This window comes from Ornithorhynchus anatinus, chromosome 17 (genome assembly GCF_004115215.2).
Source record: "Ornithorhynchus anatinus isolate Pmale09 chromosome 17, mOrnAna1.pri.v4, whole genome shotgun sequence".
NCBI lineage: Eukaryota > Metazoa > Chordata > Mammalia > Monotremata > Ornithorhynchidae > Ornithorhynchus > Ornithorhynchus anatinus.
This window is the reverse complement of record NC_041744.1, coordinates 36,408,910-36,424,526: the sequence shown is the minus strand read 5'-3', so window position 1 is coordinate 36,424,526 and position 15,617 is coordinate 36,408,910. Positions and strand designations below refer to the sequence as shown.

General features: G+C 53.6%; 1 protein-coding gene across 2 annotated transcripts in view; it reads left to right on the top strand.

The window, feature by feature from the left end:
- Positions 1-14,838, top strand: part of LOC100680940 (T-cell receptor-associated transmembrane adapter 1) — a 29,284-nt gene extending 14,446 nt beyond the window's left edge. For both annotated transcript variants that reach the window (XM_039914567.1, XM_039914566.1), the window contains 4 exons: positions 1,511-1,574; positions 7,497-7,558; positions 9,000-9,082; positions 14,019-14,838. In XM_039914567.1, the coding sequence (XP_039770501.1) occupies positions 1,511-1,574; positions 7,497-7,558; positions 9,000-9,082; positions 14,019-14,309 (500 nt within the window). In that variant the 3' untranslated portion in view covers positions 14,310-14,838. The remainder of the gene's footprint in view (positions 1-1,510; positions 1,575-7,496; positions 7,559-8,999; positions 9,083-14,018) is intronic.
- Positions 14,839-15,617: the final 779 nt, after the last annotated feature.

Here is a 15,617-nt window from a genome sequence, read left to right as displayed (position 1 = left end):
TTTCCCAACCTCCCTCCTCCCCCACTGAATCCCGCTCCCCCCATCCCGGACTCCTTCACGGCATTCCGGCCCCATCCCTCCTCCTCTGCCAAACCCACCCCCACCGCGGCTGAAGCAGAAGGAGACTCGAGACCTCTGTCAATTCCAACTTCCCCGCTCTCCTATTCAGCCACTTGGTTCATTCGATAGTATTTACTGAGCGCTTACTAGGGGCGGAGCACTGTACTAAGCGCTCGGAATGGACAAATCGGTAACAGATGGAGACGGTCCCTGCCCTCCGACGGGCTCACGGCCTGATCGGGGGGGAGACAGTTCTTCCTCGCACTCGTTCATCCATTCGATTGTATTTACTTAGCGCTCGCTGTGTGCGGAGCACTGTACCGGGAGCTTGGGCGAGTACCATCCGACGGTAAACACAGACATTCCCTGCGCACAACCAGCTCCCATCCACAAATTGTGTGGCGTGTGTCTTTTCCTCTTAGCTCCTGGAGTACAGGGACGATATATTCCTCCCCCGTTTCTCTCCCCCCAGGCCCTTCAGACCCTGCTCCACCCACAATATTATATCATTTATTTATTGCCGTTGTTCTCGTCCGTCCGTCTCCCCCGATCAGACCGTGCGCCCGTCGGAGGGCAGGGACCGTCTCCATCTGTTACCGATTTGTCCATTCCGAGCGCTTAGTACAGTGCTCTGCACGTAGTAAGCGCTCGATAAATACTATTGAATCAGAGAAGCAGCATGGCTCGGTGGGAAGGGCCCGGGCTTGGGAGTCAGAGGTCATGGGTTCGAATCTCCGCTCTGCCCCTTGTCAGCTGTGTGACTGTGGGCGAGTCACCTCACTTCTCTGGGCCTCAGCGACCTCGTCTGTAAAATGGGGATTGAGACCGTGAGCCCCACGTGGGACAACCTGATTCCCCTGTGTCTCCCCCAGCGATTGGAACGGTGCTCTGCACCTAGTAAGCGCTTAACAGATACCGACGTTATTATTATTATTATTATTATTATTATTAACAATCCGTGCTCGATATATTCGATTGACTGATGGATTGGATTCAAAGGATCCCCAGATCTGCCTCTTGCAGGGTCCGGCCTATCGTTGGGTCGGGGCGTGGGGGAGGGTGGTGTCTGCCGTTCCTCTCAAGCAGCGCGGCATAATGGAAAGCGCACGGGCCCGGGAGTCGGGGGTCGGGGGGTCCCAATCCCGGCCCCGCCACCTGTCAGCTGCGTGACCCCGGGCAAGTCGCTTCACTTCCCTAGGCCTCAGTTACCGCGTCTGTAAAACGGGGATTACGACTGCGGGCCCCACGTGGGGCAACCTGATTAACTTGTATCCACCCCAGCGCTTAGAAGCGCTTAACAAATACCATCGTTACTATTGCAATCGATCGTATTTACTGAGCGCTTACTGTGTTCAGAGCACTGTACCGAGCGCTCGGGCGAGGACAACACAACAGTGAAAGCGACACATTCCCTGTTCCTTTAACGCGTGCGCCCTCCCCTGTCTTCCAGAGAAGGTCATCGACGGCTACGTCGATGAGGACGAGGACGAGGACGTCGACGACTACGTTCCAAGGTGCGTAGGAGGCGACCGTACCTCTCGGGCCTTTCGGCTTCAGGGGTGAGGGGAGCCACGGGATCTTGGAGTTACCGGAGAGTCCGCGACTCTGAGGAGGTGATTGGCTCAGGAGACGTGCCTGGGAGACTCAACCAGTCGGTTGTATTTATTGAGCACCTACTTCAGGGAGAGCACAACACTGAGCGCTTGGTCGACTGCAATGCAACAGAGTTGACAGATGCGTTCCCTGCCCACCACGAGCTTACAGTCTAGAAGGGGAGACGGATGCTGATATAAATAAGTTACCGTCAGTCAAATTAAACGAATTAAATTAGTGCCGTGGAGCTGGTAGGGGAGATGAATAAAGAGAGCAGGTCAGGACGATGCAGAAGGGAGTGAAGAGGAAATAATAGTAACGTTGGCATTTGTTAAGCGCTTACTATGTGCAGAGCACTGTTCTGAGCGCTGGGGGAGATCCAGGGTAACCGGGTCGTCCCACGTGAGGCTCACGGTTAATCCCCATTTTACAGACGAGGTCACTGAGGCACAGAGAAGTGAAGTGACTCGCCCACAGTCGCACGGCTGCCAAGTGGCAGAGCCGGGATTCGAACCCATGACCTCTGGAAATGGGGGCTTAGTTGGAGAAGGCCCCCTGGGGGAGATCTGCCTTCAAGACGGCTTTGGTGGTGGGGAGAGTCATCGTCTGTCCGCCGGGAATTGGGAGGCCCTTCCGGGCCAGAGGCTGGACGCGGGCGACGGGACGGTGGCCGGGTGTTTATCGTGAGCATCCCGTCGGGATCAGCGAAGGAGATTTCCTCCTGCTCACTCTGTGACAGCTTTCGCTGTTGCTGCTGCCGATTCTTGGCCCACGGCTCAGCGGGGCTTGGGGGACCGAAGGTGGCGGTGATGGAGGTGGGGGTTGGCGGGAGACGACACTGGCCCCAAATGCTTCCGGGGCTTACGGTCCCGGCAACACGGATGTATTTTTCAAGCGCTTAGTACAGTGCTCTGCACACGGTAAGCGCTCAATAAATACGACTGACCGAATGAATGAATATCAGAGAGCGTTGCTGGGGGGTTTTTGCACAATAATAATATCGATTACGGTATTTAAGCGTTTTCTGTGCGTCAAGCACCGTACTGAGCTCTGGGTTAGACGCGAGATAATCGGATCCAACGCAGTCCACCGACCTCGCGGGTCAAGTCGGAGGGAGAAGAGGGATTGAATCCCCGTTTTAGAGATGAGGTGACTGAGGCCCAGAGAAGTGAAGGGACTCGCCCGTGGTCACAGAGCAGGTGAGTGGCAGGGCCAGGATGAGATCCCAGGTCTTCTGACTTCCAGGCCGTGTTCTTTCCACTAGGTCAACAGTGTGGTTTTTTTTTTTTATGGCATTTAATAATCATAGTATCTGTTAAGCGCTTACTATGTGTCAAGCACTATGTTAAGAGCTGGGGTAAATACAAGCAAATTGGGTTCGACCCAGTCCCCGTCCCACATGGGACTCACAGTATTAAATCCCCATTTTACAGATGAGGTCAATGAGGCACAGAGAAGGACCGAGTTCACCCGGCAGACGAGTGGCGGAGCCGAGATTAGAACCCAGGTCCTTCTGACTCCCGGCTCCATGCTCAACGCCCCCCCCCCCCCCCAAGGCCACCCCGCTTCTCTTCTTCCTATCGAGATTGTTGTCGTTTTCGCCCTTATCGTTACGTTGGTTAAGCCCGTCCTGTGCGCTGGGCACCGCGGTAGAAGCGGGGTTAGGAGATCGGGGATCGGAAAATCTTCGACCAGGGACACCTCCCCGCAGACGGCGCCCCGAGACCCCCAGCCGGACGCGGCCCTGTCCGCCGGCCCGGACTCTGCCCTCGATTGCCGGGAAATCGCGTCGGCGGCCGCCGAAAGAGCCGAGCGCGGTGGACTGGAAATGAGGGCTCAGTTTGGCACCACAGAATTCTCACCCAACCCCGGCGGGGTTTCCTGCGCTCGGGGTGTTTGAGATGTGGCCCGAACCGAGCGTAGGAGTACTGTCTTCTTCTATTCTGAGCCTTCTCAGTGTACCTGCTCCCGACCTCACATCCTCACTTCTGGGGGTGTCCCTGTCTCGAACTACCCTCTCGCGCCCCGCTCTACGCGGTCTCCACGGCGAGGCCTACAAGTCACAGCGCCTGGGTTCTGCTCTCTTCTCTGCCTCAAGCCTGCTGTGTGTCCGTGGGCAAATGGCTTGCCTTCTCTGTGCCCGGGCGTTCTCATCGGTCGATCAGTGAGTTGCGGCTCTATACGTAAGAGCTGTGGGGCCGAGGGGGGGGGGGGGGGGGGCGGATAAAAGGGAACCAATCCAAGCGCAAAGGCGACGCTGAAGGGCCCGGGAAAGAGGAGACGAGCGCTTACCGTGTGCGGCGCACCGTACCAGACGCTCGGGAGAGTACGATACGACAGAGTCAGTGGACCCGCTCCCTGCTCATAATAAACTTCCGCTGGAGCGGGGGTCTAGAAGTCCCAAGGACCCGGGTTCTAATCCCAGCTCCGCCCCTGTCTGCTGTATGACCTTGGGGAAGTCAATTGACTTCTCTGGGCCTCAGTTTCCTCATCTGGAAAATGGCTTCCTAAGCTCCCGCGGGCAACACGGTCCAATACAACTGACCCCATAGACACATTCTCTGCCCAGGGTGAGAGTAAAAGTAATGATAATGATGTCAAAATGATAACAAGCAAGGGCTTACTGTAATACGTCCATCATGGTGCTAAACGATAAAATAGTCAAGATTAGTCAGACAGAAGGTTCACGGTCTACGGGGTGGGGAAGAATGGGGTATTTTACAGATGAGGAAACGGAGGCCGCAGCAGGCAAGCGGTGGAGCCGGGTTAAGAACCCAGGTCTCCTGACTTCCAGTCCAGCGCTCACTCCTGGGCTCGTTAGTAGAAATAATAGCGATCGATCAATCAGTGGTATTTTTTGAGTCCTCACCGCGTGCAGAGCACTGTACTAAGCACTCGGGAGAGCGCGACGCGACAGAGCAGATACGGTCCCTGCCCATAACGAGTTTGCAGTCTGGAAGAGGAGACGTACATTAATACGAATAAAAGACAGTAACGTGAATGAAAGTGATCGTCGTGATTATTATTCACCCACTGTACGTCTTCCCTTCTTCGGAAAGCAAAAAGCTCTCCACAGACACACACACCCCTCTCTACCTGCTCAAGGAGTAATTCAGATGCTCACGATACCGTGAACCTCCGCTGGCATCGGAAGGGAAAAAGCGTTTGTTTCAACCTGTTGGTGTGGAAACTGCATCTGAAGGATGGCTCATTTGGGGTGATTAATCACCAGAGACCTGCGGGGACAGTCGGAGAGGCCGTTATCCATCACATCTTGTTTTCGTGCGCAGGGAACGAAATGACGTTCACAGTCGGACGGGACTCATCGTTCGCAGGGCTGCATCTGATATCCGCGCGGGCCCGGGGAAGGGGTGGACGGGGGCCCGATTCAAAAACGTACGGGTTTGGGGCCTTTAACCGGGCAGGGCCGAGAGGGCCGGCGTCTCCTTCGTCTCCGCGTCCTGACCCCGGCTCCGGTCCGGGAGAGTGGCGAGAGGGGTGGAAGGAGCTCTGCTTAAGCACGCACGCGTGATGTGTGCTCTCCTTCTTCGGCTTTTACACACCCGTGCGTGCCCAAACACCCGCTCACAGAGAGCGAAGAGAAACCTCCCCTCGTTAACACAGGGAAGCAGCGTGGCCTAGTGGAAAGATCGCAGACCTGGCGTCTATTCCCGGCTCTGCCATTTGTCCGCTGTGACCTTGGGCGACTCGCGTGTTCATTCGGTCGTATTTATCGAGCGCTTACTGTGTGCAAAGCACCGTACGAAGCGCTTGGGAGAGCACAATACGACGGCGGACGCATTCCTCGCCCACAGCGGGCTCCCGGTCCGGAGGGGGAGATGGACATTAGTACGGATAAATAAATTTCAGATGTAATAATAATGTTGGTATACGTTAAGCGCTTACTATGGGCAGAGCACCGTTCTAAGCGCTGGGGTAGATACAGGGCGATCGGGTTGTCCCACACGAGGCTCACAGTCTTCCTCCCCATTTTACAGATGAGGTCACGCTGAGGCGCCGAGAAGCGAAGTGGCTCGCCCACAGTCACACAGCTGACAAGTGGCAGAGCCGGGAGTCGAACCCATGACCTCCGGCTCCCAAGCCCGGGCTCTTTCCGCTGAGGGTGTATGAAGGGAGGGGTCAGGGCGATGCAGAAGGAAGTGGGAGAGGAGGAGGAGGAGAGGGCTCAGTCAGGGAAGGTTTCTTCGAGGAGCCGTGCCCTCGATAAGGCTTTGAAGTGGGGGAGAGCAATTATCTGTCTGATACGAGGAGGGAGTGCGTTTCAGGCCAGAGGTAGGATGTGGGCAAGTGGTCAGCGGTGAGAGATAGACACGATCGAGGTGCCGTGAGAAAGTTAGCGTTTGAAGTCGCTGAACTTCCCTGGGCCTCAGTTTCCTTTTGTGTCGAATGGGGATTCAGTACCTGTTTCCCTCCCCTTTAGACTGTGAACCCGATACGGGACGGGGACTGTGTCCCACCTGATTATCTTTAATCTACCCTGGAGCTTCATACAGTGCCTGGCACAGAATAAGCGCTTAGTAAATAGCAGCTTTATTGTTTTAATTGAGCGCTTACCGTGTGCAGAGCACTGTATTAAGCACTTGGGAGAGTACAATATAACAATGAACCGACCCATTCCCCGGCCCACAGTGAGCTTACGGTCTAGGGACCAGTTTACAGTCTATTTTTTATCAGAACCATTGGGGAATCAATCCATCATTGGCATTTACTGTGAACAGAGCCCCGTATTCGGGAGAGTAAAATACGACAGCAACATGGCCCAGTGGGTAGAGCACGGCCCAGTCGATCGACTGATGGAGTGTGGTTAGGTGGGGGAGGTTTTCTTGGTGTAATCACTCAGACACCCCCTCATTCACTCCCAGGAGACTCTCTGATGGGGGTCCCCAGCCCAGCCCCCGGCAAGGGGATGCGCCGTCGGTGAATGAGGGTTGAATCTCCGCACCTTTCGAAGACTGGGGACTTTGCTGTTTTTGTCCTGGAGAGAAATGAGTTCTAATGATGTTTAAGAATTGTGTATTTGTTAAGCGCTTACAACACGCCAAGCACTGTACTGAGCACTGGGCTAGGTATAAGGTAGAGAACTCTAACAGAGGGGTCGCAGTCTGTGTGCAGAGCAGTCAGCCTATCGACGGCACTCACTGAGCGCTTACTGCGTGCAAAGCTCTGTACTGAGCTCTTGGGAGAGTGCGGTAGAACAATATTCCAGGCACGTGCCCTGCCCACAGCGATCTTACAGGCTAGAGCGGGAGACAGACGTCGTCATGAATGAATAGATGACAGATGTGGACGTAAGTGCCGAGGGGCTGGGAGGTGGGCGAATAAAAGGAGGAAGTCAGGGGGACACAGAAGGGAGTGGGAAAAAAAGGAAAAGAGGACTTAAGGTAGACCTCCTGGAGGAGATGCGCCTTCCGTAAGCGTTTGAAGTGGGGGAGAGTAATGGTCTGCGAGATATGAAGAGAGAGGGTGCTCCAGGCCAGAGGCGGGACGCGGGCGAGAGGTCGGAGGCGAGATGGACGAGATCGAGGTACGGTGAGAAGGTGAGCATTAGAGGAGTGAAACGTGCGTGCGGAGCTGTAGTAGGAGTGTAGCGAGGTGAGATAGAAGGAGGCAAAGCGATGGAGTCCTTTAAAGCCGACGGCGAGGGGCTTCAGTTTAACGCGGAGGCGAGTGCGGAACTGTGGCCCGAACAATTTTTGTAGAAAAATGAGTCCACGGGTCAAAGAAGAGGGAAGTAGGTGTACCGTGGGGCCAGAGAATGCTATGTGCTAGTCAACCACATCCCAAGGGAATGACAATCTTTTCTTCATCTGCCCCAACTACAGAGAGGAAGAGAGCTACACTGAAGATCCGCCGATTTATGGTAACCTCACTCAAGTATCTGCTGGTGAGTTGTACTTCATCATCATCCCGTTAAGCGGCTGCGCATTGGGTACACGTTCTGGGAAGAGGGAGAGATCGAAATTGAGAGAGGTCACATCTCTTTCGATCTCTCGGTTGTTTACAGCTGGGTCCCCTCTACAGATCACTTTCGTCGCTCTTTGAAAGCCGACGGGGTTTCACATCTTACCGTTGGTCTGGCTTATTCTAGACCGTTGGCGCGTGCGTCTCTGTGAAGCGTTTCGTCTGCCTTCCGCTCTGTGAGCGTGGAGGTGCCGGGACGCCTCGTAGAAGTGTTAATTGTCAGCTGCAAAAAAAGCCTCTCCCTGCTAGTAGTTTTAATAGGAGTAATAACATCCGTGGTGACAGAAGTAAAAACAGTTGTAGTGAAATGGTGTTTATTGTGTGCCTTTAACAGCAGTCGACAGGTGTCAAATCTCTGGTCTCGCCGAGGACGGAACCTGGCCTCAGCCACCGGAGCACCTGATCTGGTCTGGTCTGGCCTGGCCTGGTTTGATCTGGCCTGATCTGGTCTGGTCTGGTTTGGCCTGGCCTAGTCCGGTCTGGTCTGATCCGGTCCTCCTTGTTGGATATCCCTCAGGCGGATTCGGTTTCCCTTTCGCCTTTCGCCCGAAGTCCGGCTTCTCTTGAAACAGCAGAGGTGGAGAATCAACCTGGCAAATTCATGGAGAAGGCTACCTCTTTCTCTTTCTCTCTCGCGCTCTCTGATTCTCTATGCCTCTCTTTCTCTCTCGGTGGTATTTTTTAAGGGGAGGGACAAGATCATCGAGTCTCACACGGGGCTCGGAGTCTGAGTAGGAAGAGAACCGGCAGTGAGTCCCCATTTTGCAGCTGAGGGAACGGAGTTAAAGAAAAATGAAGCGACTTGCCTGAGATCACGCGGGAGATATGTGGCGGAGCAGGGATTAGAACCCATGTCCTCTGACTCCCAGGCCCTCTGTCCCTGTCTTTATCTCCCTCTCTGTCTCTCTTTCTGACTATGTCTCTGTCCCTATCTTTATCTCCCTCTCACTGTTTCTCTGTCTCCCAAACTCCCTCTCTATCCCTGTCTCTCTCAAGCCCAAATCTCTCATCATATGGCAGAATCAGGGGCCGAAGTTCTCCCTCACGCCGATGTGTGCCTTTGGAATGCACTGGGGCCGTTTCTTCTTTCTTCCAAAGTGGGATATTGATCCTGATGTCAGCGAGGCTTCGGGGAAGCCTCGCCTGGGACCCTGGGGGACGAACGGCCCCCTCCAGTAGAGGAGGACAGTGCGGGGACGGGCCCAGACTTTTTGTTCCTGATTGCCAGGTTCGGAGGGGCGGGGTGGGGCGGGGGGGGAGGCGGGTGTCCCAGTTTGTGCCAGAAAAGAGCATTCCGGGGGGGAATTTTGAGTCAGTTCCCATTTCGGGTTTCTTCCTCCTCACGGTGATTGTTTCCCTCCCAGAACCAGTGACCGAAAGCTGCTATGAACAGATGCGAGCCCGGCCTCCAAGGTCAGGGAACCAAGAGCAGGAACCCCCTGTGAAGGTGAGTGCCCCCCCGCCCCTCTCCCGATTCTCTCCCTTCCCCCCACCTCTAGACTGGAAGCTCGTTGTGGGATTATACTCTCCCAGATGTTCAACACAGTGCTCCGCTCGCAGTAAGCGTTCAATAAATCGGATGGATTAGAGTTGTGCCGTGGCCTAGCGGAAAGAGCGGGGACCCGGGAAGTCAGAGGAGCGCCTCTGACTTCCAATCCCGGCTCCTCTGAGTCCCCGCTGTGTGACCTCGGGCAAGTCGATTGACTTCTCTGTGCCTCAGTTCCCTCATCTGCAAAATGGAGATTCGGTCCCTGTTCTCCCTCCTACTTAGGCTGTGAACATCATGTGGGACAGGGACTGTGTCCGACCTAACGAGGTTGTATCTACCCCAGCTTTAAATACGGCGCTTGGCACATAGTAAATGCTTAACAAATATCACAGTGATTACTACTATATCTCACTGACCGCTTGGGATGGAGTTATCCAACACGCTTTCATGACCGCTGAATCTCGGAAAATAATAATAATTACTGCGGAATTTGTTCGGCGCTTACTGTGTGCCGAGCCCTGGACTACGAGCTGGGAAAGATACGAGATAACCGAGTCGCACAGCCTAAGTAGGAGGAAGAACAGGAAGTGAATCCCCATTTTATAGAAGAGGTAACCGAGGCCCAGAGGAGTGAAGTGACTCACCCGAGGTCAAACAGCAGACAAGTGACGGGGCCCAAATTCGAACCCAGGTCCTCTGACTCCGAGTTCAGTGCTCCTCCCGCTAGGCCACGCTTCTTCTCTGCCCCACTCTGGCCACCAGAGCTGGGGCTGTGGGGACAGGCGTGATGGTTGGACGTCTATTCCTCTGTTTCCAGTGGTCACTGTTATATTGTACTCTCCCAAGCGCTTAGCTCAGTGCTTTGCACACAGTAAGCGCTCAATGACTGCGACCGAATGAAGTGGTAAGGCCCTGGGCATTGGAGCAGTTCTCCCGGGAAACTCCCAGTCCAGATTGGGAAGTGACATCAATGTGGGCACCGAAATAATTGGAAACGCCGGTGGGGCGTGAGCGGGGGCCATGGATGGGGCAGTCCCCTCTTAAAAACGTGCTCTTCGGCGCCTTAGATTTTCCCGTGACGAGGACGTATGATTTCCGCTCTGCCCAAGGGCCTCAGAGATGCCGGAAACTCTGCCCACTTGGGGATCTGCTGCTCAGAAACCCCAGGGATGGCATTTCTTAAGCTGCCCGCTGGAATCTTTTTTTATTGTTTTAATGGTACCTGTTAAGCGCTTATTATGTGCCAGGCACAGTACTAAGAGCTAGTATAGATACAAGCTCAATGGGTGGGACACAGTCCCTGTCCCCGGTGGGACTCAAAATCTTCATCCTCATTTTACAGTTGAGGCACAGAGAAAGGTGGGGGGGGGGGGTTGTTTTTTTTTTTACTTTTGGGGGGTTGTTTAAATGGTATTTGTTAAAGACTTACTAGGTGCCAGGCACTGCGTTAAGCGCTGGGGTAGTTACAAGCTAATCAGGTTGGACACAGTCCCTGTCCCGCGTGGGGCTCACAGTCTTCGTCTCCATTTTACAGATGAGGCCCAGAGAAATGAAGTGACTTGCCCAAGGTGACCCAGCGGACAGGTGGCGGAGCCAGGATTAGAACCCAGGTCCTTCTGACTCCCAGGCCCGGGCTCTATCCACTGGGCAACCCTGCTTCTCTATTTGCCCGCAGAGTTTCATGAGGCAGATTTTCAGTCACTCCCCTTGATGTGCTCAGCCTCCCTTGGCTAGAACGAACCTTGTGATAAGTGCTCTTCCACACAGTGGACTATCAGCAGCTATGCTCAGCTCCCTCCTCCCTGCAATTTGTTTTAGTGCCCGCCTCTTGTAAATTCCACTAGGATGAAGGATCGTGTGTACTGACTCCTGTACTCTCCTGAAGGCTCACTACAGTACTCTGCACAGAGAAAATGCTTTTTTACGGTATCTGTTAGGCGTTTAACTGTGTGTCAAGCACAGTTCTAAGTACTGCGGTAGATACAGTTGAATTAGATCGGAGCCTGGGGCTCTCACAGTGTAACAGGAGAAGAGAGACGTGGAAAAGTGAAGTGACTTGCCCAAGGTCACATAAAAAGCATCTGGCAGAGCCAGGATTAGCATCCAAGCCCTCCGACTCCCAGGTCTTTGCTCTTTCCAGTAGGCCATGCTGCTTCCCAAGTGCTCAATAAAGATCATCGATTGCTCGATGGATTATTAGCTCCCAAGGGATTTCCTACGCCGGGAAGATATTAAGGATGGGTAAAAGTCCAATCATTCCCCCTCCCCCTAACATCGACACCCTCCTCCTCACAACAGCCTGAAGGCCGGACCAGTAGCCCTCTTGGCTTGTCCAGTTTAGCTAAAGACGCTGGCTGCGCATCAGACGAACCCCGGAGTTGCCCCCCTCTCCAAAGGCGAGGACGGCTTCGTCGCCGGTCCGGGACCCCAGAGAAGCAGTGTGGCCTAGTGTACGCGGCCCAGGCCTGGGAGTCAGAGGGACCTGGCTACTCGTCCTGGTTCTGCCCACCTGTCTGCTGAGTGACCTTGGACAAGTCACTTCACTTCTCTGCACCTCGGTTACCTCATCTGTAAAATGGGGATTAAGGCTGTGAAGGGGGACAGGGACTGGGTCCAACCTGATTAGGTTGTAACTTCCCCAGTGCTTAGAACAGTGCCTGGCATGTAATAAGCGCTTAACAAATACCATTAAAAAAAAATTACCACAGAACCATATTCCTCCCGGGGAAATAGTCCAGAAAAATTCTACCCTCCGTCAGTCAGTAAATCAATCAGTAGCATTTATTCAACACTTACTCTGTGTAGAGCACTGTACTGTACACTCGAGAGCATCACCATCATCATCTCCGGTGATATTTATAAAGCGCTTACTGTGTATAGAGCACTGAACTAAGCGCTCGGGAGAGTGCAGTATAACAAACTTGGCGGACACGTTCCCCGCCCACAGTGAACTTCCAATCTAGAGGAACTGTACAGTCGCCATTGCCCGATTCCAAGTGCTTAGCACAGTGCTCAGCAACCGGGATTATCTTAGAGGTAGTACACGTGATCCACGTCTCCAGGGAGCTTCGAGTCTAGCAGGGGAGACAGACCCAAAAATAGCAATAATAATAATAATTGTGGTATTTGTTAGGCGCTTACTATGTGCCGGGCACTGTACTAAGCTCTGGGGGGGGTGGATACAAGCAAATCAGGTCCCCCTTCACCCCACCCTAGGCCAACCTATACTTTCGGGCCTCTCCGCAAGGGTTCCTTGGGTTTTTGACCTCCTCCATCTCCCACCTACCCCACCTCCCAGCAGGGCCCAGGGGCAACTAATTGTCCAGGGGCCGGGAGAAGTTGGAAGAAGGTGCAACAGGACAAGAGGGCGACTTTCTTACCCTTTGGACATTTGTTATTCACCCCATCCTCAGCCCCGCAGCGCACATGCCCATATCCAGGAATTATTCATTTACATTAATGTCGTTCGCCCCCTCTAGACTGTAAACTTGTTGTGGGCAGGGAATGTTGGAATAATAGTGTTGGAAGAATAATAACGATTATGGTATTTGTTAAGCGCTTACTATGTGCCAAGCACTGTTCTAAGTAAGCGCTGGGATGGATACGAGGTAACCCGGTTGTCCCGCGTGGGGCTCACAGTCTTAATCCCCATTTTGCAGATGAGGTAACTGAGGCACAGAGAAGTTAAGTGGCTTGCCCGAGGTCTCACAGGAGACAAGTGGCGGAGTAGGGATTAGAACCCACGTCCTCTGACTCCCAAGCCCGCGTTCTTTCCACTAAGCCATGCTGCTTTTCTCTCCCATGCGCTTAGTACAGTGCTCTGCACACAATGAATGCTCAATAAATATGATTGATTGATTGATTGATTGATTGATTCTCTTCTGCCCTGAGCCCACCGGCCAGAGACTCGGCTCCCAGACCAAGGACTTTCTGGGCAAAGCCCCCCGGGATAAAAAGGGAGGAAAGTGGTCTGAATCCCAGATTTCCCCATGTTGCAGCAGGATTTACCCGGATGGACATAGCTCTGCGGCTTCTCCTAGAAACAGAGATTAGCACTCACTGGCACTGGTTGGTAGAACACGTTAATCCTGTCTTCTGAGCCCAAGAAACCTTGGATAAACAACAAAGTTTCCCTAAGAATGATTCTGGTGTTTATGAAGTGCTTACATTATTCCCCGTCTCCCTAGTCTGAAGAAGTAAGCCTAAATAAACAGGAGAGATGTTTCTTGCTGGTCTGAGACAGAGAGTGAGAGAAAGAGAGAGAGAGAGGGAGTCAGAGTGAGATAGGGAGGGAGACATAGAGCGGGAGGAGAGGGAGAAAAAACAATGAGAGTTGGAGAGGGAGAGAAGAAGAGAAAGAGGGAGGGTGGAAGAGAGAGACTAGAGATAGAAAGAATTAGACAGAGAGGGGAGAGGACGATAGAGAAGAGAGATAAAGAGGGAGAGAGGGAGAGAGAGGGAGTGAAAGAGAGTGAGAGAAGAGAGGAGTAGAGAGAGAGAAAGAATGAGAGGGAGAGATAGAGGAGAGGGGAGAGGAGAAGGGGAGGAGAGAGAAAGAGAGTGAAAGAGAGAGGAGAGAGGAGAGAAAGAGGGAAAGGTAGAGAGGGGGAGAGAAAGGGAATGAGGGAGAGAGAAGGAGAGAAAGGGAAAGGGGAAGAGAGGAAGAAAAAGGGGGAAAGATAAAGAGAAAGGAAGATAGAGTGAGAGAGGAGAGACTGAAAGAGAGATAGAAAGAGTGAGAGGGGGTAGAAGAGGGAATGGGAGAGAGAAAGAATAAGAGGGAGAGAAGGGAAATGGGGAGATGGAGAAAGAGAGAGAGGGAGAGAAGAGATGGGGCCCTGGAGGTTAGAGCCAAGACAAATATTAACAAGTGAATATCCGCCCTTCTCCCTAGGCACAGACTGACATCCAGATGTGCTACGCCTCTCTAGATCACAGCTTCAAGGGGAAGCCCAGGAAGCCCAGGAAGCCCAGGAAACCGAAGGTCCAGGCAGCCGACCTGGACGAAGACGAGCAACTGTCCCCGAACGGCCCCAAGACCCCCCTTACCGCCTACCACCAGAACGAGTCCTTCCAGGCGGGCATCGCCGAGGAGAGCATCCACGACGATCCCATCCGCCTCTTTGGCTTGATCCACGCCGAGAGGGAACTAGTCAACGGGCAGGATGGCAACCCCTCTCGGTGATCCGGAAGAAAATGGCCTCCAGCCCCGTGACCCAGCAGAGATCCCCACGGACCGAACGGGTCAGGGGCACGGCTCAGTCTCCTCGTCACCGCGGGCAGGTCCGCACTGACCGAGGCTGATGCCAACCGGACTGGCTTTCGCCGTTCCTCCAGAGCGGATGGAAGTTTCCGGGATCGGGGGAGGATTCTGGGAATAATGGACCCAAAGGTAATGATCACCCATGGTGGTGAGAAGCTCACAGCGTGCTTCACAGTGGGGTCGGGGTGAGGGACAATGACATGACACAAATGTACAGAAAAATGAAAAGTGAAGATTCTTTCTGTGAACGGGGCCTACTCAGTTCTCTGGCTCACTCCCGCCTAACTGGAGTAGAGTGTGGAGCTAAGTATTCTCCGGAGACCACCTGAGACCGAGAATGAAATGAGATGAAGAAACAAGGGAAGGGAAACCACGTGACGGAGTGAAAAGAGCAGGGGCCCGGAAATCAGAAGACCCGGGTTCTAATCCAGCTCTGCCACTTGCTTGCTCTGCGACCTTGGACAAGTCACTTCACTCCCCTGCCCCTCCGCCTCCTTAACTGAAAAATGGGGATTCAATTCCTGTTCTCCCTCCTACTTAGACTGTAAGCCTCAAGGGACAGGAACTCCGCTCCGGCCATCACGTGCCTACCCCAGTGCTTAGTGCTCGGCACATAGTGAGCGCTTACTGTATACCATTATGAAACAAAATCAGAGACAATGCCATCCCAAGCCCCATCCCCCGCGAGAGAACTCTTTTTTCATCCCAGTGTTCGGCCAGCCTGCTGGGGACCCTACTTCCCGCCTGCCAGAGTTGGAAGACGCTAGAACGTGTTACTTGGGATGGGGCTCGGAGAAGGTCCGAGTCAATAAGCAGATTAAAGAGAGGCAGGGTGGCCTAATGGATGGAGCGCGGAAATTGGACGACTCCAACGCCTGGACTGCTGACTGTGGTCTCACATGTAAGGGGCTTTGGCAGTCGTCTCCATCGCCGGCTGCAGGTCGCGGCGAATTTGGAAAAACGAAGACACGGAGAGATTCTCCGAGTCGGGACTCCAGTCATTAGCCGAGCGAGGTCTCTCCGTTTCGTCCTTTATCGTCAGACTCAAATCGGACTTAAACCTTAAAAGAGAGGGGACCACAGGATTACTGCAAAGGGGTTTGATCCCGGCGTGTTTAACGCCTCACTGTCGATCCAACAGTCCTGCAAATGCCCGATGCTTCCGACTGCCTCCTGGTGACCGCTAGGAAAATTAACTTCCACTTCCAGGGACTTAGAATGAAGACTTTA